This window comes from Tiliqua scincoides, chromosome 2 (genome assembly GCF_035046505.1).
Source record: "Tiliqua scincoides isolate rTilSci1 chromosome 2, rTilSci1.hap2, whole genome shotgun sequence".
NCBI lineage: Eukaryota > Metazoa > Chordata > Lepidosauria > Squamata > Scincidae > Tiliqua > Tiliqua scincoides.
In genome coordinates, this window is record NC_089822.1 from 227,568,304 (window position 1) to 227,583,405 (window position 15,102).

General features: G+C 43.7%; 2 protein-coding genes across 2 annotated transcripts in view; one reads left to right on the forward strand and one right to left on the reverse strand.

Annotated features, from left to right (window-relative positions):
* The window catches only part of LOC136640152 (cullin-associated NEDD8-dissociated protein 1-like), a 30,644-nt gene extending 28,949 nt beyond the window's left edge, over positions 1-1,695 (reverse strand). The window contains exon 1 of the mRNA XM_066615037.1: positions 974-1,695. The gene's annotated coding sequence lies outside the window, so the exon portion shown is untranslated. The remainder of the gene's footprint in view (positions 1-973) is intronic.
* SEC13 (SEC13 homolog, nuclear pore and COPII coat complex component) lies at positions 1,530-12,433 on the forward strand. The gene is made up of 9 exons (XM_066615043.1): positions 1,530-1,642; positions 3,748-3,792; positions 4,122-4,237; positions 5,453-5,604; positions 7,376-7,509; positions 8,182-8,315; positions 9,103-9,223; positions 10,070-10,216; positions 11,677-12,433. Exons 1-9 carry the CDS (start codon positions 1,640-1,642, stop codon positions 11,785-11,787), a joined length of 963 nt encoding a protein of 320 aa, XP_066471140.1. The 5' UTR covers positions 1,530-1,639; the 3' UTR covers positions 11,788-12,433.
* Positions 12,434-15,102: the final 2,669 nt, after the last annotated feature.

Sequence of the window (15,102 nt, forward strand, 5' to 3'; positions counted from 1 at the left end):
AATTGTATGACATCATGCTCTTCCTCTGGGAGCAGGTTGGGAGACCCACCTACAAGGAGCCACAGATGAGGCCTAGCAAGAGGCCAGGGAGCAACGACTAGTCTGGGGGGAGACAAAGAAATCTGTGCACTACTTTTGATGGTTGTGGATCACATTGAACATCAAAATGTGATGGCGCCTGCAACACGGCCAGGCAAGTAAGACAGGCAGACTCAGGGCCCAGTCCTATCCAACTTTCCAGAACTGGTGCAGCTGCAATGCAGCTTCAAGGTAAGGGATCATTTGTTCCCTTACCTTGAGGAGCCCTCTGCGATTGCCTTCCCACCACAGGATGCAGCACACGCCTCATTGGCATGGTTGCACTGGCACTGGCAAATTGGATAGGATTGGGCACTCATACAGGAGCAGACGAAATCTGAGTCCTAAACCATTTAGGGCTGTCTAGCAGCCCAATCCTATCCACACTTTCCTGGGAGTGAGCCCCATTGACTCTAATGGGACTTACTTCTGAGTAGACATGCTTAGGATTGGGCTGTAGGTTATTACCAGGTCTTTGAATTGTTCTCAGAAACAGGCAGTCAGTGAGGGGATTAACAGGGTGTTATGTGCTCACACCCCCTTGCTCCTATAGGGAGTCTAGAGGCTGTGTTCTATAGTGGCTGAAGTTTCCAGGCAGTGTTCAGAGACAACCCTACATAGAGGGCATTACATTAGTCCAGTCTAGATGTTACCAGTACATGAATAACCAGGTCCATCTCGCCCAGGAAAGTATGTGAACTAGCCAAAACTAGTTAAAGACATTCCTAGCCACCACCCACACCTGATAATCCATAGTCAAGGCTGGATTCAACCCAAACTGTGAACCTGCTCCTTCAAGGGCAATGCCACCTGTCAGTGAGAGCTAACCAGTTCCCAGATGGCAAAGCAACTAGCAACTAGACAAAGCAACAGCCCCTCTGCACCCGCTGCCTACCTCAGTCTCATCCAGTCTATTACAGGCATCAGGCACTGTTTCAAGCAGTGGGTAAAGATGGAAAGGAGAGCTAGGAGAGGTGGAAAGGAGTGACACCAAACGCCAAGCTCCTGATGACCCCCTGCCCCTGTTTCATGTTGAAAGGTCCTAAATTCAAGAGGGTTTGCTTTGGTCACAGCCTTTTTCCCCCCTCACTTTAGTTTCTGAGAAAGAGGCAGTTCTCATCCATGAACAAAGGCCTGTCCATGAAGAAAACCTCCTGGTCTGTTCTCTTAAGATGAAAATTGCAAGAACGCCTCTAGCTGGAGGTGGGAGAAAAAAAGGGATACGGAGATGAAAGCACAGAGCACAACAGCCCAAAATCAGCAATAAAAAGGCAGTCCCAGCCACACTTGCCCGCTGACTGCAGCGGGGCTGCCCTCGGAGCAGACGGGCACAGGCCGGCCGGAGCGCCCCGGGAGCAGGCCCCACTCACTGCAAGGGGGCGGACTTCGGAGCGGGCGTGCCAGGCTCGGGTCCCCAGAGAGAGGCGCAGGCGGAACCTTCGTGCGCGGCGAGGAGGCGCCGTTTCCGCCCGGGAGCGTGTGGCGGCGGCACTGCCACGTCTGAGAGCGGCCGGAGAGGGAGCGCGCTGCCGTCGGGGCCGGGGCCGGGGCCGTCGCCGCCATGGTGAGGAGCGGGGCGCGGGTCGGGCTCCGGCCTCCCGGTGGGGATCATCTGGGCTGCACCTCCGGCTCCAGAGGCTCTGTCGGGTGCAGCGGCTGCCCTGAGGCGGCGGCGGGGAAGAGCCTCTGCGGGCCGCCCCTTCGGAAGAGGTCGAGGGGGGCCTCTCAGGCTGGCCCCTGTGCTGCCCTCGCCCCTCGCGTGGCTTTCCCCGGGGCGCCGGTGACGGCAGGGACGCCCCCTGGAGCGCTTGCGGCGCCGCGCCCGGCCGCCTCGCCCCGTCGCGCCGCGCTGACGGTGGGCTCTGCTGGCCTCGGGCATCCAGGTACGTGTGTGTATATGAATATGCACACACATATGTGTGTGTGAATGTATGTATGTATGTGTGTGTATATATATACATACACACACATGCACATATATATATATACACACACACAGAGATACAATGTATATATGTATACACACACAAACAGCATATATATACACATATACATTATATACACACACATATAGTGTGTATGTATGTGCATACACACACACAGAGTGTGTATATACACACACAAAGTGAATATACACACACACATACACACACACACTAGATGGGAAGGACCTTATTGAATCAGATCAGAAGTCCAGCATCCCTTTTCATAGAAAGGCCCAAAGTTTGGAGAGTTAATGCAGCCTGCAGGGTGTCCAGGTGTCACAACTACAAAAAAAGACAAGGAGGCACCATAAAATGTAGGTCATCCCAAGAAAAATGTAGGACAGGAGAAAATAAAAGCTGAAAGCACTGTTATATTGATTTCATGTGATTAATTTAAACTCTATATTACTTATTGTTAAATTTTAAATTATTTTACATATAATTTATTAAGTACAAGAAGACTATGCGCTGCTTGCAGGAGCCCACTCACTGGGGAATTGAAGATATTTCAGTTCTTTTTCCAGGATACAAGGCTGAAAAAGGATATGTGCTGGATAAAGAGGGCGTCTGGTCACCCTGCTGTGTGCTGAGAGAGTAGATGGGAAGAACTTTATTGGATCAGATCAGAGGTTCATCTAGTACAGCATCCTGTTTCACAGAGCAGCCTGCCAAATGTTTCTGGGAAGCCCACAGTTGGGGAATAAATGCAGGGTATCTCTTCTCCCCCAATTTAGGGATTTAGAGGCATATTGTCAGCACAGTTTGGTGCTCTCAGTATATCTAAATTGTACTGGTTGGAATTTGGACAAATTCTGGAAGTGCTAGACAGGGGGGCCTAGCATGCTGTGGGTCCATGGGGTCACAAAGAGTTGGACACGACTTAACAACTGAACAACAACTTCTGGTTGAAAGTAATTAATTGGGCACTGAAGTATTTGAAATTGGAACTGTCTGGATAAAAATTAGTTTGACTGTGAACTGTGAGAGATCTGCCTTAACTCCTTGCCCTGCATGTTGTGAAAATCCACAAATCAATGGAACTTATATCAAGAAGGCATGAAAGCATGGACCCCTCTGATAAATGGTGGACTTGTGCATAATATTGGAATGGTAGAGCCAATGTTCCATTGCTTGGTTTGAACTTAATTCTGACCAGTGTGTAAGATCGGGAATTTAGGTATACATATACGATTTCTAAATATATAATTAAATAAAAATTCCTTGTCATGCCATGACTTGGTGGGTCTGAAGGTCAGGAAGGATGACAGTGTAAATATAAGATTCCCAGATTTCTATACATATACTTGCAGATCTCAGCCAAAGCAGGAAGCAGTACCCTTTACACATTGTGGCTCAGTGAGAATCCAATCCTATGCATGTCTTCTCAGAAATCCCATTATAGTCAATGGGGCTTACTCCCAGGTAATTTTGATTAGGTTTGTGTTGCACTTAATTTGAAGAGCCTCATGGGGAGATCAGTGTAACTGGGTGCAAAAAGCAACAATGCACATCAGACAGTTACTGTGGGACTAATCATCTTCAACTGCAGGGGTTGAAGATGCTATACAATGCAATCAAACCTTCTATATAAGAATTGTAAGCCAAAAAATGACATGTTTTACCTTATCTACAGTCTAAATAGATTACTAGTTTCAAAATTTTTAACAGTATGTTTTCCTATTAGGTGTCTGTAATTAATACTGTTGACACGTCCCATGAAGACATGATAGTAAGTATTTGATTATTTTTTAGAATTTTCCCCCCAAAAAGCAGTATGGTGAACTTGCTTTTACAAATGTAGACTGCATGTTTCATGTATCGGATTTAAAGGGGACAACTTTCTACTGGACAGTCTTTCCATAATGCTTGGACTGAGGTTTTTTTGCTGGGGGTAGAACAGGGAATGGCAATTTTAAATGATCACACCTTTTCTTTTCATCTTATTGTGACTGTCAGCATTTTACACATTAGGTCTGTGGGGCTTTTACATTTTAAAAATCCATTGTATTAAGAAAACTGGAATTGATAGTTGGTCATGAAAACCTTCTTACTTCCCAGCATGATGCTCAGATGGATTATTATGGCACTCGGTTGGCAACGTGCTCCTCGGACAGAACAGTGAAAATATTTGATGTAAGAAATGGAGGGCAAATTCTCATAGCTGACCTGCGAGGGTAAGTGAATTCAAGACAGGAGAGTCTTCTGCTGCATCACCCCTTCTCATATTTTGCCTATTTGCATAATTACTCTCTTTACTAAAAATAGGAGAAATAAAAATGGATTCTTCCTTGGAAACTGGTTCACAGTCAGACGGGGTTGTTAGGAATGCAACACACAATTAAGGTGGAGTGCTTTGGAAACTCAAAGTGCCAAGTATTATTATACTGTTTTCCTAAATACATCTTGGAATGCACATGAACTTTTCTGGTTGTATAAGTTTTTTTTTTAAAAGAGAGATTTGTTTTAACATTTTGTTTTCCTTTCTCATTGCGGAAAAGTGTGGGAGACAATGGGCAGCCCAATCCTGAGCTGCCCAGGGCGCGCGGCTGTAGCAGCGCTGAAAACGTCTGCTGCCGCATCCTGCACGCCTCAGCCTGCGCGGACAGCACCTTGGGAGAAGGGGACTTTTGTCCCCTTCTCCTAGGTAAGGGAAGCAGCCCTGCAATGGGGCTACTCACTTTACCACCGACCAAAAGGTCGGAGGTAAGGTAAAGACATTCGTGTAGGGTGCCGAGCCCTACATGAATGGGCAGGATCCGGTGGAGTGGCGCTCCAACGGACCCACCTTTCTGCCCCCCTCTCCCTCCCCCTAGCACGCCTCCTGCCTGCCTCCTCTCTGCCCCCTGCCTCCCCATCACGCCTCCCGCCCACCCTCTCTCCACCCTCCCCCAGCCTCCCCCCCTGTGGAATGCCTCCTCCCCACCCCCCTCCCCACCCTTGCTTACCATGCTGCGGCCTGGCGGTCTTGAGACCGCCAAGCAGTGGAGGCCAGGCGGCCGTCTGGCGCTAGCCCAGCACCGGCCGGCGCTGGGTTAGCACAGGCGATAGAACTCGCAGATGTGCCTTATGGCACATTTGCGACAGTGCGCAGCGACACAAAGCCACTGCACCGAGCTCAGCATTGGGCTCCAAGGCTGCAATCTGATATCTGGGAGTAAGTTCCATTGAACTCAATGGACCTTACTTCTGAGTAGATACACATAGGATTGCACTGTGAGGCAGTGTTGGGTAAGTCTAGCAAGTACCACATGTGGTTGGCAAGCCATTGATGTCTTCGTGGTATGTATCAGTAGCTTGAAATACATGAATGGTTTGCAAAATGTTCTCGTTGTATAATAACCAAGAATGGAAGTCTTGATTCCCCTGCACTTTGCTTGCTGTTTTTGTAGACATGAAGGGCCTGTTTGGCAGGTTGGCTGGGCTCATCCAATGTATGGAAACATCCTGGCGTCGTGTTCCTATGACAGGAAGGTGATTATCTGGAAGGAAGAAAATGGGACCTGGGAAAAGACCTATGAATACACAGGGCACGATTCATCAGGTATGAATGTTTCGGTAGAGAAGTGCAGTACTTCTTTGTACACTTCAGTCGTAATTTACACAAGTTAATTGAAGACTTATGCTCTAATAGTGCTCACTATTGATCTGCATTCCTTAATTTGTAGAGGTGGGTGAAAACAGTTTTATTTTTTTAAGCTATTAGGTGCTTTCCAAAGTTAGAAGTGCAGAAAATGGTGTTAAGTGTTTTATTCAAAATTTACATTGCAATTATATATCACATCATCATAAATCACCACAGACACCCGTCTATAAGTCGATCCCACAGATAAGTCGAGGGCAGGCTTTGAGTCAACAATCATGGAATTTTCTATGACCCTTGGATAAGTCAGGAGTTAAACTTAGGGGGGTGTCTGACTGTAGTTTTGTCTGATTTTACTCAAGGCCAGATCCTGAAAAATAATGCACCACTAATTGTTACCTAAGAACTGTAGTCTCTAATTTATTAAAAACATAGTAAAAGATCATAAGATACATTTTTATTCTTTTTAAATTCTGGTCATCACCTTTTTGCAAGCACTATCAGAGTAAGTGCACTGTAAACAACATACCAGTAAAACAGTGGTTCCCAACCTGGTATTCATGTACTCTCAGGGACACTCAACAGGACCTTTAGGGGGACTTGAAAAAGAGTGGAATAATGGTAGAAAAAGGCAGATCATGCTCCAGAATTCCTTATGTCTTACCAGGAATGCCTTGCAAGGACCAGCAAGGCAGCAAGGGGATGTAACTAGTTGGCTGTGAAAGCCCCACCAATAGCTAGTTTTTGGTCATCAGTTCATGTATGAACCAGTGATTGAAAACCAGCACAGTAAAAAAGCTGAAACATAATATGGAAAGTGATCAATCACCCAGAATTTCTCAGCACACTTCTGGTGCAAAACAGTGCAAAGGCAGAGTCTTCTGTTCTTCAAACAGATAAAAAGAGAAAACATTGTGATAAATACATGAAGTCTGGGCTTTCATATAGAGGAGAAGAGGGCTTGTATTATTAATTACAAACCTTTTGCTAATATGAAGGGTACAATTTATGGAAATGGGCTGCCAAGGGATATGCAAGTGAAAAGGGTTGGGAACCACTATAGGAGAACCATGAATCAAATCCACCTTTAAGGTGTCTGGTGTGTTAAGCCAGAAGCTCTACGTACAACATACAACCCATAACACATAACTGGGATTGTGCAATTCAATTCACAGCAGAGAGATGGAGCTGCATATATTTGCAGCCCTTCTTACTCAGAAGTAGACCCACTGCTTTCCATGGGTGTTATTCTTAAGTAAGGGTGCATTGAATTGTAGCCTACTTCAAATGGAAAGGTGTTTCCCATTCTGGTGTTTCAAAAAACAGACCTGCTTTGCAAGCATTTGCAAAGCAGAACCAGGCTGCAGCAGAAGGAAGGAAAATAAAAGGTTGACAAATTGCTTCTAAGGAGCTGTGCCTGCCTATCTGCTTGAGAAACTTTTCAGAGTTGAAAGGCTTTGCCCTCTGATTGACTCGGAGATAAGGCAAAGTGATAATTTGAGCTTGATTATCTACAGTATATATTGTGAATTATCCTAAACTCCTTATTCTTTTTTTTTTTAATGTTGCCATCAGGCAGCTTAGCAAGATAGACTTTTATTCCATTTGGCAAGCATAGGATGGTGCTGTGACTATGTCTGTTGCAACTAACATATCTAGAAGAGCAGGGTACGTGCTTTGATTTCTGACTGAGCTGTGTAATAATCCAGTCAGTTTCCTTGTTTTCTAACAGTGAATTCTGTCTGTTGGGCACCACAAGACTACGGATTGATCCTGGCTTGTGGCAGCTCTGATGGGGCCATCTCCCTGTTGAGCTACACTGGTGATGGACAGTGGGAAGTGAAAAAAATCAGCAATGCACACACGGTAAGTATGTAATCATTTCATTGTAGATAGTTTTGCTATCCTAAAGTGTTGAGTTCGAATTGAGAAAGAAAGGAACTAGGGCATCATGGTGTTGTGCCAGAATATAAGATTTTGAAGTAAGAGATAGGACAGCCCCATTGTTTAAGAATGGGAAGGTTCATACCACAATGCTAGAGCATGTGATTTGTGTGCTGAAAGTCCCAGTTCAGTCCCTGGAACTTCCATTCAAAGGGTCTTGGGTAATGGGAACAGGAAAGATCTCTGTCTGGTATCTTGAAGAGCTATTGCCAGTAATAGTAACAGATAGTGCAAAGAAAGGGAAGCAGCAGAAAAGCACTGTGGCAACTGCATGTGTTCTCTCCTGACTTTAAAGGATTAGTAGCTGACTGCAAGAGCAACATAAGGTCATCCATTTCTTTGAAGGAGCAGTTTAGATGTCAAGGGGTTCAAAATCTCCTTTACTAAATTTGAGTAGTTTTTTTTTGCCATCTTATTTATTTGTAATCTATATTATACAAATCTGTATTGTTGCATTTGGCACGTTTGCATTCAGAATCACATAAAATGGACTATTTTAGTATGATGCCTCAGTGGATACTAATATGTGATAGGAATGATATGCTGGCTTTCTTTGGCTGTCAATAAGAAGAAACTTCTTGTCATCTTGAACAGATTGGCTGCAATGCTGTTAGCTGGGCCCCTGCAGTTGTACCAGGGAGTCTCATAGACCAGCCGACAAGCCAAAAACCAAACTTTGTTAAGCGATTTGCATCAGGTGGCTGTGATAATCTTATCAAGATTTGGAAGTAAGTTGTTTTAAAAGTCAGTTTCATAACAGATGAAGCTCATATTTAGCTTATTTCCTTCTTGACCCTCCCCTCCCACCCTGAGTTATTTGTTCATTTGAAAAATTCTCTAGTGTTTCTCTAGCTTGATTCCCCCTCCATTATAATTCTACATTCTTTTGTCATACTGTCATGATTTGACACAGAGGCTGAATCCAGGGAAGCTTTGTATGCCTAGCAGGACTTTTAAACTTCTCTTGAGAAGATGCTTCTCAATAGTACCTGACATTCACAGACAATTTCAAATCTAGCATGAGGATTTGCTGCTGTGGAGATTAGATGGTTTAAAAATAAAACTGCTTTCAGCGTACAAGCCTTTCCATATAATTGAAGGGACATTGAAACAGGGCTATGTGATACTTGGCTCTGTTTTGTCCCTTGGTGGAAATGAAATGTATTCTTAGTGATGCTAATTTGACTGGATTATAATCCCAGTTCTGAACGTCTACTGCTCAGTTTGTAAAGACTATTTCATGCTGTAGAAGTATCCCAATGAGTATTCCCATTGTTGGGAGCACTTTCTGGGAATGGAAGAAGTTCAAGAAGTAGTTTTGCTCGTGCAAGGACCCCTTGCAGAAGCAGGACACTCTTGGTCATGGAGGGAGCTTTCATTCTCAAAGGGAGTTCCCAATGGTGGAATCACCAGTCAGAGAGTAGGAAATATCAATAAGATAATTTTGTTTGTGCCATCTCAGTTGTTTTTCAATTGTTGTCTTGTTTTTTTTCTTTCTTCTTTCAACCCTGTCAGGGAAGATGATGGTCAGTGGAAAGAGGAACAGAAACTAGAAGCTCACAGTGACTGGGTCAGAGATGTGGCATGGGCTCCTTCCATAGGCTTACCAACTAGTACTATTGCCAGCTGCTCACAGGCAAGACTTGGGAGTGACTTATTGAGGGAGCAAGGGGAGCAGGGACGTAGCATAACCATTTTCATAACTTATAGTCAGTATATCTCTGGACATGGCAATCAGATTTCCTGAAACTGGTACTTTCCAACACCTTTATTTTTAATATTTGTGTTTTCAAATATCTTAGTTACCTTGAATGACTCCTGAAATGGCGAGATAAAAATAGTTTCAGTATATGAAGGAATTTACACCTTGCTTAATCTGTAAAAATCATAATTAGAGTCTGTAATTGCTGACCAGTTGCTAAGCACACTTCTATGCTTTCAAAAGGCTAACTTGGGTAGCACTCTGCTTTATTGTGATTGGTCAAGAGCCAATTCAAATATGCAGAAATACCTTGTGGTACAAGTCCTCTTTGGGCTGTACCACTTCAGACAGATCACGTATTTGAATGACCCCCACTTGTGTAAAAAATATTGGTATGTATGGACAGCTAGCATGTGGCGGGGGGGGGGGTGTTGGAGAGAAGTGTATCACTTTTTTCTTCTCCCTGGTATGCTAGCTTTCCGCATTCAGAAAGCTTTGAAAATGAGGCATTCAACTTTCAGTCTGATACAGTCGAGGAAAGACTGTACCAATATGCTATGACTGCAGACTAGTCTGTTGAAAGCATGTTCAACATACTTTTAGATCAGCTGCTGATGGATTTGAATGGTGCTTTGAATTGCTTCTTGAGGAAGCAAGAATGTCTTGAGGAAGTTGTACTCATTGTAGAATTATCTTGTTACAGTGACATCATGTTCTTCTAGGTGTATTGCTGCATGTGAGTTTTCCATTGCTGTTACGGTTCTGTTTGCTTTGTCCTAGGATGGCAGAGTGTTTATTTGGATGTGTGATGATGCCTCTGGCAACTCATGGACTCCAAAATTGCTACATAAATTCAACGATGTAGTATGGCATGTGAGCTGGTCAATTACTGCAAATATTCTTGCAGTGTCTGGAGGAGACAATAAAGTGAGTATTTTAAAGTGTCTTAAATCCCTTTTCCAGTCAAGTGGCTGATTGCGGATGTCAGGTTGATGTATGGGGAACATACTATTAGCTACGTCTTTGGCTTATTAGTTCCAAACTTCTTAGCTGAATCAAAATTTCATGCAGTAATTGAACATTTCACTGGTAAGAAATCAAGGCTACCTTTAATGAAGTAGCTGCCTCTCATTACAGTGTGGTGTACTGTTTCATATCACTGGAGTTTTAAAGGCATTAAATGTATGCCTTTTAAAAAAAGAAATCTCAAAGCCACTGAAGTGGGAATAAGGATAATCCATTGTAATAAACTGCATTTTTAACTCTATTCCAGAATACTAGTATTACAGGAGAGGGAAGTTAATGTCATTCTATCCATTCGCCCCATACATTTCATACTTGTTTGCAGATCTCGATCACATGGTCCCTTGACTTTTTTTAATATAAAGGCTCCTCCCCTCATTTTATAAGTGTAAAGTACAGTATCTTCTATTCTTCCTATCTCCCAAAGGAATGGAGCCTGTCCATTGAATGGAGCAAAGCAATTCTTAGATTCCATTCAGAATTACCTGAGGCCTCATACTTTTTATTGTGATGCAGTATAAACAGTCAGCTTGAGTTTAAAGATGTATACAGGTGTGCCATGTATCCGTTTCAGAACCCAACCCCCCCCCCCCACGGATACATGAATCCGTGGATATGGGGTCGCCTTCCCCCACTGTCCAGAGGCAAGGGGTGCTTCCCTTGCCTATGGAGGGCATTCGGACCCTCGCGGAGTCTGTGCGTAGCATCTGCGGATCTCAGAATGATGAAAAAAGTGACTTCTGGTTTGGATGAAAAATTAGAAGTGACATTTTCAATGGGAGGCCCAAGGCTTCCTGGGCCTTCCTATGCCTCATAAGGCATTAAATACATCTCTTCTGGTTTTGATGAAAAACCAGAAGTCATTTTTTTGCCTTAAACCACCATTCTGAGTCCCACCCAGTCTGCGGGTGGACACATGTGGCCTCTGCAGGGCTCAGAATACCCTCTGGAGTGCTCCCTTGGAGGGCGGGGGTGGAGCACAGGAGGCCCTCTCACATTCATAGATAAGTGAATCCATGGATATGGGATTCATGGATATCCCCCCCCTTTCATATGTTCATTGTGTTGTATTGACTTTAGTAGTTCTGGTTTTCCATGTTAAACTAAAAGCTGAACATTACAAATCAAAACAGCAGAATGTTTGGTTTGGTTTGAACTGAACTGGCTGAGGCAGGAGTGTTCTGAAAAGCTGCTAAACCCCAAAGAGAAATACTGTGCTTATAGAAGAGCAGCTGGTTGAGATGTGGAGTGTTCAGAAATATTAAGGAAAATGTTTCAGGATGAAATCGATCTTGCTGTGTACAGTGGATTATTGGAGGAGGCAACATGGCCAAAACTAAACACTCTCATTCTGGTTCTTTCAGGTAACCTTATGGAAGGAATCTGTAGATGGACAGTGGGCATGCATCAGTGATGTTAACAAGGGCCAAGGAGCAGTCTCTGCTATTACAGAAGGGCAGCAGAACGAACAGTGACAAATGGATTAACATCAATCTAGAATTATCAATTAAAGGAAATAGTTTTTTTAATTTTCTTATTAAATCAGATCTGTTGAGTCTTGAACATGCAAAAATGTAATTTCTGATGAACATTCTGTAACTGCTTTTGGTAAAATGATATACCATAGCATTTATCCTTTGCCTTGAGATTTTGTAAAATTTAAAGACAGACTATACATACAAGCATTTGGTTTTTTGTTTTACAAAACATCAGTTCATGTTCTTTGTTGAACCCTGATAAGCCTTCAGTGAACTCTTCTCCATTAGGAGGAGAGATTACTCTCTATCACTGAATACTCCTTCAGAATGACTTCTTGTACTTATTACAAAGTTTCTCATTTAAAGCCCAGTAATGTTTTTCCTTTCAGCCTAACTATTTGATAGAAAATTGTTTGAGCCTACCAGGGAGAGATGGAATCTGTCATTTACACTTGGAAGGACAGCTGGAAATGCAAAATTAGCTTTGTCTTACAGTTTGCCTTCATATTTATGGTTGAAAATATTAAATTTGATCTCCAAAATAGTACAAAACTGTTAAACTTTAAGCTGTTTTTATGTACTGTTCTTGGCTTAAAGAAAAACTAAATAATGTTCCTATTAAAATGTCTGAAGAGTTTTGAAAGGAGTCTCTCTGCAGTGGTTCTTTTTGTATGTTTTCTTGAAATGTGTTGGACCAAGGCTGCTTCCTCAAGGTTCAAAGTCTACTTTTCCACTTACTGAGTTCTTCACTCCTACCTAAAATTAGTAGGGCAAAACCATAAAAAAGAAACTATGGTATAACTGATGTGGTAAACCATCCTTATGGCACGTTTGCGACAGTGCACTCCAGCACAAAGCCGTAGTGCCAAGCTCAGGATTGGGCTCTTAGGCAACTACAATATGGGGTTAATACTGAACTCTTGTAAGGAGTCTTGATATAAAATATGTGAAGTGTTTTGTGCTGTTGTAAAATATGAACAGAATTTTTTTCTTCTCTAGCTGCCTAAAACATAATTTACAAACACTGATTCATGCTATCATGTAACATTCCTGTTTCAGTTGTCAGTATAAAAACAATTTTTTTAAAAAGAATGCTTCTGGATCAAACCATTGTTTAAATACCATAGCAAAGAAAGATGCTTTCACCTGATAATTATGCTCCTTTCCATGCAACCTAGTTCAAAGTGAGTTTAATGTTAACAGCATAATTTCCATCACCACAGAAGGAAAAACAAGGGTTAGGGTTTACTCATTGCCTTTCAGACCATGGTTTCCATCACACATCAGAATCCTATCTGCCTGGCCATATGTCTTTGTTGTTTTTAGGTCAGAGAAGTCAAAGAAAATGTACAAACATTCCTTTATTGTTGGGCTGTACAGGAAGCATTTTTGCAAATGTGACCATTATTATGCTCTTCTGGAAAAAATCAAACTAAGGCTGCAATCCTAATGACACTTTCCTGAGAGTAATTTCCATTGAACAAAGTAGGACTTACTTCTGGGTAGACCTGGTTAGGACTGTGCCCTAATGGAAACATAGATTTTCTTCAAACCCCTTATGTTTAAATGTTCATCCTGTACTATAGTATTCAGCCACGCTAAGAGCCCAAGCCAATCCTGCTTGGCCGTGCTGCAGTGCAGCGGTGCCAAAATGGCCACAGCTGTATCCTGTGGGGCAGGAAAAGCAGCAGGAGGTCTCCTTGGAGTAAGAGAACATTAGCTCCCTTAACCTAGTTCTCAAACTCTCAGGGAGTTTCAGAACCAAGGAAATTGTTGCGGGAGAGGGGGGAAGGCAGCAACACAATCACCAGGATTGTGCTGCTGCCAGGGATGGGATGGGAGGGTCCCTACTTACCCACAGCCATCTCCAGCCTCCTGGGGGGGGGGAGAGTCTGTGGACCCCTCTGTAGTACTCCCCAAGACTCCAAACTTCTGTAACAATTTTTTTTTTTTTAAACCACTTTCAGTTTTCATTGTGAGACTGGAAGTGGGTGTTTTTTTCACTTTTTACAGAAGTTTTGAGGCTTGGGGAGCACTACAGAGGGGTCCACAGGCTCCCCAAACCCCCTAGGAGGCTTGAGCTGCCTGTAAGTAAAGTAGGAAAAAAAACCTTTTCTCTGACAGCAGCACAATCCTATGGATTGCTGCCTTCCTCCCTTCCCTGTCCCTTAAGGGACCAGAGGCAGGGCTTCTCAGGCTAGGGCAGGGGTCTCCAAACTTTTTGGCCCAAGGGCTGCATCAAATATCTGGCATGGTGTGGAGGGCCGGAAAAACAATTTAAATATAAAATTTAAATAAACAGAGATGGAACTTAAAGATGAGTGAATCAATGAATGAATGAGCTCATTCATTCAACTACTCTGGCCCTCAGAACACCCTGCAGACACAATCAGAGCACAGTTCTGGTCATGTTCAGTTGAGTGGACCAGAGGCTTTCAGGGGACAAGAGGTTGGCCGCAGGCCGGAAAGAGACTTGCGGCGGGCCACATCTGGCCTCTGGGCCGGGGTTTGGAGACCCCTGGGCTAGGGCATTACTACGCCCCAGTTCGCAGACCTCTGCCTTATCCCATGTAGTGCCCATGCAGCCCCTTTGGGTCTGCTTGGATCTGCACCAGTGAAATTGCTGGTGCAGATTTGAGTAACCTGTGTCAGGCTTTCAGGTGTAGGGCGGATAGGATCTGGCGGCAGCCTCTGCTGCTGTCCCCACCCCCCTCTGGGCATAATCTGCCCTCCCTCCCCCCATTTTTCTCTCCTTCTCCCACCCAGAAATGCCTTCCTGGACACTTACTGTTGGGCGTTTGTGCTGCTCCTGCCACTGGCACAGAGATTCAGTGCTGCGTGGCACAAGCCTCCCCCCTCTTAGCACTGCAACATGCCTTATTGGCATGTTTATGACAGCCATTGCCCAGGCAGCACATGCACATGTGATGCTGCCCAGGCGGTGGATCAGGCTGCTCAGGTAGATTTCTTACTATGTTGGTAGTGTGACCAACAGACCACTATTAACGATTTGCTTCAGTGTCTAGTTTAATGACACTTAACTTTGTAATGAATGTGCCTAGGGTTATAGCCAACACATTAAGAGCAACTGGAAAAAGTAAGAATTGGTGGTTTGCTAAAATATTTTAACCATATCTAAACAGTCCCACTAAGTACACATTCACAGATGAAATGATAAAAGGCACATGCATGCATACGTTTGGTTTCCCTAATTTGTCACTGAGGGAAGATGTGTTGTAAAACTAAAATTGTTAATATTTGCTCTACCACAAAGTATACCATAGATTCCTGCTGTACACAATGTTACTACTT

What these genes read in the sequence shown, in the direction of transcription:
- SEC13 (XM_066615043.1), top strand. An exon ending in CGTCCCATGAAGACATGATA is followed by an intron (nt 3,793 to 4,121) that starts GTAAGTATTTGA and finishes CTTACTTCCCAG; the next exon opens with CATGATGCTCAGATGGATTA. An exon ending in CTCATAGCTGACCTGCGAGG is followed by an intron (nt 4,238 to 5,452) that starts GTAAGTGAATTC and finishes CTGTTTTTGTAG; the next exon opens with ACATGAAGGGCCTGTTTGGC.